The following is a 7,500-nucleotide window of genomic DNA, read 5'->3' on the forward strand; positions in this document are numbered from 1 at the left end:
TTATATATATATATATATATATATATATATATATATATATTATATATATATATATTGTATATCTCAATATATATATATATATATATATATATATATATATATATATATATAATATATCTCAATATATACAAACACTGATCCGAGGTCAGTGTTTTATAATAAATTAAATGTCACTGTTAATGTGTTTTGAAAAGCTTAAAAAAAAAAAAAAAGAAGGATATTATTATCATCATCATCATAATATATATATATATATATATATATATATTGTATTGTATATCTCAATATATATAGACACACACACACATTACAACAAAGCATTATTCATAAAAGTGGGATTTAATGCAGGGTTATTGGTAGTACAGATATCAAACTGGTAACTCTGTCTTACAAAGATATGATATACATTATATCCTTTAAATATAAAACAGTGTGGTAAAAGTGTGTAAAGACATCATTTTAAATAAAAGCTCATTTATATAAAAACTCCACAGTGAGACGAGCGTCTCATGAGCGCACGAGCGAGGCGAGGTACACCCACACGGAGAGCACGTTGTTGGGGTAGGGGTGCACGTACACGGCCAGGGCGAACTCCACGTTGGATGCGTGGGCGTTGTGCACTCCGGTGCTGTGCACCGCCTCCACGATGGGCCGGATCTCAGAGAACGGCAGATGCAGGGGGAATCCTGAAATCTAAAAAACAAAAAGTAAATAATAATAAAAAGATCCTATTAGTTAGTTCATTAATATGTCTCTCAGAGCGGAGAATACGCGGACGACTTGCCCGGTTGTCTCCCAGCATGCCCTGCAGCTCGTGGCGGTGCCCCTCGGACACGTCCCGCCCCCCGCTCTGCTCCAGTTTGGGCAGGAACTGTTTCAGGGTGGTGGTGCAGTAGCGGTTCCAGCGGGTCGGGTGACGAGGGCGCCACTCCATGATCTTCTCCTTCAGGATCTTCTCGATCCTACGAGAGGCGGGACGGAGAACGTGTTGGTCCATGAGCATTCACAAGACCATCACTGCTTTATTATCATTATTATTATTATATATTCACTGCTGCTGTTGTTTTGGGAAGTTGTAACCTTTTTTCATCATGCTGCTACTCTCATTATATGAATCACTATGCATTGAATGTGTTGTAACTCTGTTATGATGTTCATTCTGGTCACATGACATCTATTGTACATCTGGTCACATGACATCTATTGTACATCTGGTCACATGACATCTATTGTACTTCTAGTCACATGACATCTATTGTACTTCTACTTCTGGTCACATGACATCTATTGTACTTCTAGTCACATGACATCTATTGTACTTCTACTTCTGGTCACATGACATCTATTGTACTTCTAGTCACATGACATCTATTGTACTTCTAGTCACATGACATCTATTCTACTTCTGGTCACATGACATCTATTGTACTTCTAGTCACATGACACCTATTGTACTTCTGGTCACATGACATCTATTGTACTTCTAGTCACATGACATCTATTGTACTTCTAGTCACATGACATCTATTGTACTTCTAGTCACATGGCATCTATTCTACTTCTGGTCACATGACATCTAGTGTACATCTGGTCACATGACATCTATTGTACTTCTGGTCACATGACATCTATTGTACTTCTGGTCACATGACATCTATTGTACTTCTAGTCACATGACATCTATTATACTTCTGGTCACATGACATCTGGTCACATGACATCTATTGTACTTATGGTCACATGACATCTGGTCACATGACATCTATTGTACTTATGGTCACATGCCATCTGGTCACATGACATCTATTGTACTTCTAGTCACATGACACCTATTGTACTTCTAGTCACATGACATCTATTGTACTTATGGTCGCCATGACATCTATTGTACTTCTAGTCACATGACATCTATTGTACTTCTGGTCACATGACATCTATTGTACTTCTGGTCACATGACATCTATTGTACTTCTGGTCACATGACATCTATTGTACTTCTAGTCACATGACACCTATTGTACTTCTGGTCACATGACATCTATTGTACTTCTAGTCACATGACATCTATTGTACTTCTAGTCACATGACATCTATTGTACTTCTAGTCACATGACATCTATTGTATTTCTGGTCACATGACATCTATTGTACTTCTGGTCACATGACATCTATTGTACTTCTGGTCACATGACATCTATTGTACTTCTGGTCACATGACATCTATTGTACTTCTGGTCACATGACATCTATTGAGTTGAGTTGAACAAAGGACTTGCCTGTCCTGGAGCTCTGCTGCGGCGACTTTGTCTGCGCGCCGATACACCAGCTGCTCTGGCTGAAGACAATTAGAATCAGAAGGAAAATGTAAAAAACTAAAATATACACAAACATCGAGATTAAATCTAAATGCCGAGCGCTCACTTGTACACTCGACAGCCCGGGGTGCGAGAAGGAGCGGGAGAAAAACGGCTTCCACAAGTTGGCTTTTGTGGTGTCGAAACTCATCGTCATCGGCGACGCGTATTCTTGCACGTTGAACCAAACCTAAATGAAAAGTCACTCGCGTTAATCTGCTGCAATCGAAAAGGAAGTGCTTCTTATAAAAAGAGGAGATTCGAGGTCATAGGAGCTGATCGCATAGCTTCACTCACGTTGTCGGCGGCGACCAGGCAGCCGACCGTCTGCAGCGGGCAGAAGGTGTCGTACTGACCGTAGAACTGACCGCTGCTGGGATTCCAGATGAGGTAGCGGCCCTGCTCGAAGGTCAGGACGTACGCCGTGGGGCCCTAATATATATATATATATATATAAAAAACACCACATTTTAAAAGCTGTCCTCCATGTCGGGGCACGCTGTTTACAGGTGAACGTCACACACCTCTGGTATGGCCGTGCCAATTGTAAGCCAGGCTTTCTTGCCCATAGACAGGAAGTAGTTGCACAAGAGCACGGCGTGTTCTTCTTCGTCTCCCGCCAGGAGGGTGAGGAATTGCTGAAAAGACAAGAAGACGAGCCCCTGTGAGATTGGGCCTCTTGCCCCCCCCCCCCCCCCCCCCACCCTCTCATTCGAGGCTTCACTCACGTCACAGGTGCTCCACAGGTCGCAGGCACCGGAGAAGGAAACCCTGTCGGGCAGAGAGGGGATGAGCGACACAAACCTGGCAACCAGGGCCTGCGGGAGGAGAAAAGAGAGCCGCCACGGTAAATATGACCCTGTATGAGAAACACGAGCTACTGTAAAAGTAGTGGCCGTGGCCTCAGTCTACGTTGACTGACCGCCGCGTCCTGGGAGTCGTCGGGGGACGCGTCCAGCAGCTCCTGCGGCGGGTTGAGAGGTCGAATGTACCGCGTGACGAAGACCGTCTTCCCGTTGAGGTCGATGACGGTGGCGACGCAGGGCCGGTCCGGGTGGCCGCGCGCCGCGTCGCGCTCGAACCGCTCAGCGGCCTGCAGGAGGCGCTCCTCCTCCTGGCTGTCAAACTGCACACAGTAAGGTCAACGGGGGGGTTACGGCAGAGGAATTGATCGGCTCCGTGGAAACCAAATGAATACGTTAAGAGAGATGCGTGGAGGGAGTGTTTGAGTGGACGGTACCTTCAGTTCCTTAATCTAGCGTAACGGAGCAGAGCCAAGCACACGAAGCACAAAGGAACGACAAACATAAGAGCAAATTAATACACTGACGCACAACCAGCTGCTTAGAGAGAGCATGTGAACACGTCTGGTAACTTGATGCATGTTTCTTTCCTTCATATTTACCACCACTGGCAAATGACACAATACACTCATCAACTGAAAAGGAAGCGTGGCCCGTGAGACCAACACCGCTCTACGGCCGACCAGCCAGTCAGACCTGCTGGACCAAACTGTCCCCAGGGAGGAGGGGGGATGGAAGCTAAGCTAACCCAGCTAGGATCTCGAGCTACTCCACTACCAAGCATGCTCCTGGGTGTCCGGTCGGCAGAAAAATAAAATGAACGAAAGCAGCGGGGAGGTTGGTGACCGTTGAGTCCACGTCTTCAGAGAGACCTGGACCCACCGTGGTCCAGGATCCAGCTGCACTCTTGATGGTTGGACAGCGGGACGGAGATCAGGACTCCAGAGAGACTCTGTGTTTACATCCCGATGTTGGTGAAGATGACGCTGATGTCGTGCACAATGACACCAACCGATCCTTGAATCCCTCGAAGACGCACGTGAACTCAGACAAGCTGCAGCAAAGACACGCGGACCCGTCCTCGACTCACCTTCTCCCTCACCGACTCCCCGGGCACCAGCTGAGGTTCAATGGTGATGAAGAGCGTGACGAAGGCCCCCTCGCTCAGGGTCCGCAGGGTGTCGTAACCCCCGTTGGCGCCGTGGCTCCGCTCCTTGCTGTAACCCAGCAGCACCGCCGGCGTATTCACCTTGAATGTTCCGTCGATCTGTTCCCGACGGAGTGAAACACAGAAAACAAAGTCAGCGGGCGCGTCCGTCGGCGAGGTCGCCGAAACACGCGACCGCGAGGGACCCTCACCTTGGACTGGGAGTAGATGGTGCTGAACGGGATCTTGACGGAGCCCAGCCAGTGCTTCTCCACGCGGGTGTGTATCGACTTCCCTCGGTCTTTGTCATTCTGAGGAGCAAAAAGGGTGTTCGACTGTGAGACTGAAGTCCAGGAACACGATGCACAGAGAAGACGTCTCGCTCACCACTCCGGTTTCATGAACCACCTCGTCGAATATGTTGATGAAGACTTCGTCTTTGACTGACTGCAGGACAGCGGCGCTGTAGTCGCCGTTTGGGGCACTGACGAAAAAGAAGAAGAAGAAGAAGAAGAAGGATTAGTTTGTTCATTGTTATCCAACTGTCTTAAAGGGCCAGTACCGATATTCTGAAGTGTTTCTGTGAGCTACCTTAAAGGGCCAGTACCGATGTTCTGAAGTGTTTCCGTGAGCTTCCTTAAAGGGCCAGTACCGATGTTCTGAAGTGTTTCTGTGAGCTTCCTTAAAGGGCCAGTACCGATGTTCTGAAGTGTTTCTGTGAGCTTCCTTAAAGGGCCAGTACCGATGTTCTGAAGTGTTTCTGTGAGCTTCCTTAAAGGGCCAGTACCGATGTTCTGAAGTGTTTCTGTGAGCTTCCTTAAAGGGCCAGTACCGATGTTCTGAAGTGTTTCTGTGAGCTTCCTTAAAGGGCCAGTACCGATGTTCTGAAGTGTTTCTACGAGCTTCCTTAAAGGGCCAGTACCGATATTCTGAAGTGTTTCTATGAACTTCCTTAAAGGGCCAGTACCGATGTTCTGAAGTGTTTCTATGAGCTTCTTCTCCTCCAGAGTTTCACTGCAGCAGATGAAGCAGAGTGAAGTTCTGAAGCCTCCTAAAAGAAGCTCTCAGTTTGATGAAGTCTATATCTATAATATCTTCTCTGAGGGGAACTGAAGCTGTTCTCTCTGCAGACTCTCCAGACTCCATTCATGAAACACTGGTTCTGCCTCTCAGAGCTCATGAGCTGCTGGTCAACCGCTGCTAGGGACTCAGAATGTGTTGATGGTGGTGACTTTCTATTATTGGAATAATCCCTGCATGAGTGACTCGACATAGCTGTGTTGCTTGCTACCATTGTAGAGAAGTAAAAACAAATGAGTTCGTACCGTCCCTTTAAGTGCACTCCGGTATCTGAAAAGAGAGCGTTTAAGTGGCCGCGAGTAGCAGCCAGTAGCTATAAAACAGGGTAAACATTCTCCGTAAGAGGACAGAAGAGTTAAGTGCACAGCTGTCACCTAAACGGTAGCTGCAGCTGCTCGTTCCAGCAGGGGTTCGGCCCGTCAGCCGTGGTGGTCTGAAGCACCGTGCGCTGGAAGGAGACCTCCACAAAGGGCCTCACTTGTACCTGAAATACCAAAACACCAAGAAAACACACTTACACAACGCAGATCACATGCTGACAATCAGCTGTGAAGGGGAGCGAAGGTGTGTCGTACCTGGCTGATGAGCCAATCGCTGCCCTGGACGGCACTCTGAGACTGTCCCGGTTTACTGGGAATAAAGAAACATGTTCTTATTCCCCCCCGACACCATTGAGACTGCCTGAACACTCTCTGAACACTATTCAGTGTTCAGTCTTTCTGACCATTATTGAGACTTTCTGAACACTATTCACACTTTCTGACCATTATTGAGACTTTCTGAACATTATTGAGACTTTCTGAACACTATTCAGACTTTCTGACCATTATTGAGACTTTCTGAACACTATTCAGACTTTCTGACCATTATTGAGACTTTCTGAACACTATTCAGTCTTTCTGACCATTATTGAGACTTTCTGAACAATATTCACACTTTCTGACGATTATTGAGACTTTCTGAACACTATTCAGTCTTTCTGACCATTATTGAGACTTTCTGAACACTATTCACACTTTCTGACCATTATTGAGACTTTCTGAACATTATTGAGACTTTCTGAACACTATTCAGACTTTCTGACCATTATTGAGACTTTCTGAACACTATTCAGTCTTTCTGACCATTATTGAGACTTTCTGAACAATATTCACACTTTCTGACCATTATTGAGACTTTCTGAACACTATTCAGTCTTTCTGACCATTATTGAGACTTTCTGAACACTATTCAGTCTTTCTGACCATTATTGAGATTTTCTGAACATTATTGAGACTTTCTGAACACTATTCAGTCTTTCTGAACACTATTCAGTCTTTCTGACCATTATTGAGATTTTCTGAACACTATTCAGTCTTTCTGACCATTATTGAGACTTTCTGAACACTATTCAGACTTTCTGACCATTATTGAGACTTTCTGAACATTATTGAGATTTTCTGAACACTATTCACACTTTCTGACCATTATTGAGACTTTCTGACCATTATTGAGACTTTCTGACCATTATTGAGACTTTTTGAGCACTATTCAGACAGTCTGAACATTATTGAGATTTTCTGAACACTATTCAGACTTTCTCTATTCAGACTTTCTGAACAGTATTGAGACTTTCTGACTTTCTGAACACTATTGAGACTTTTTGAGCACTATTCAGACTTTCTGAACACTATTCAGACTTTCTCTATCGGGACTTTCTGAGCACTCACTTGCTCTGCGGCCGGCGGACGGGGATGTCGTAGGCCCTCATGATGTTGATCAGCAGCTTGATGTCTCCGTCGGACAGATTCTGAGCCGTCACCTTCTTCCTCTCTTTCCTCTGAGGCTTGAGCGGCCGCTTGGGTTCAGTCAGCTTGAAAAGGTTCATTCCCAGAATCCTGATGGTCGCAAACAAAAACGCCGGCTGTTATTTAACGACCGACAAGGGACTCCAAATTGCTCATTTAAAGAAAACGGGTATCCGACTGTGTGCACATCATTTTTTGTGGGATAGGAATATTACCACAAGCAGTACTTAGTCCCTCCAGGTATCTGCAGTTTCTTCATCGCAATACTAATACTATTAAGAATATGTAGAAGTGATGGTTACCTCAAATAGGAAAGAGGAAAGTGTTTT

The 7,500-nt window shown here is 45.4% G+C and overlaps 1 protein-coding gene across 4 annotated transcripts in view; it reads right to left on the reverse strand.

Moving 5' to 3' along the window:
- Positions 1 to 318: 318 nt before the first annotated feature.
- The window catches only part of cc2d2a (coiled-coil and C2 domain containing 2A), an 18,044-nt gene continuing 10,862 nt past the window's right edge, over positions 319 to 7,500 (reverse strand). For 3 of the 4 annotated variants that reach the window (XM_034531031.1, XM_034531033.1, XM_034531030.1), the window contains 15 exons: positions 7,094 to 7,261; positions 5,960 to 6,014; positions 5,759 to 5,868; positions 4,692 to 4,788; positions 4,517 to 4,615; positions 4,248 to 4,424; positions 3,595 to 3,609; positions 3,277 to 3,480; positions 3,083 to 3,172; positions 2,879 to 2,992; positions 2,652 to 2,786; positions 2,422 to 2,544; positions 2,277 to 2,335; positions 785 to 962; positions 319 to 693 (listed from right to left, as the gene is read on the reverse strand). In XM_034531031.1, the coding sequence (XP_034386922.1) occupies positions 508 to 693; positions 785 to 962; positions 2,277 to 2,335; positions 2,422 to 2,544; positions 2,652 to 2,786; positions 2,879 to 2,992; positions 3,083 to 3,172; positions 3,277 to 3,480; positions 3,595 to 3,609; positions 4,248 to 4,424; positions 4,517 to 4,615; positions 4,692 to 4,788; positions 5,759 to 5,868; positions 5,960 to 6,014; positions 7,094 to 7,261 (1,810 nt within the window). In that variant the 3' untranslated portion in view covers positions 319 to 507. The remainder of the gene's footprint in view (positions 694 to 784; positions 963 to 2,276; positions 2,336 to 2,421; positions 2,545 to 2,651; positions 2,787 to 2,878; positions 2,993 to 3,082; positions 3,173 to 3,276; positions 3,481 to 3,594; positions 3,610 to 4,247; positions 4,425 to 4,516; positions 4,616 to 4,691; positions 4,789 to 5,758; positions 5,869 to 5,959; positions 6,015 to 7,093; positions 7,262 to 7,500) is intronic. The other variant, XM_034531032.1, reaches the window with a different exon arrangement.

The sequence above is a fragment of the Cyclopterus lumpus genome, chromosome 4 (genome assembly GCF_009769545.1).
Source record: "Cyclopterus lumpus isolate fCycLum1 chromosome 4, fCycLum1.pri, whole genome shotgun sequence".
Taxonomy (NCBI): Eukaryota; Metazoa; Chordata; class Actinopteri; order Perciformes; family Cyclopteridae; genus Cyclopterus; species Cyclopterus lumpus.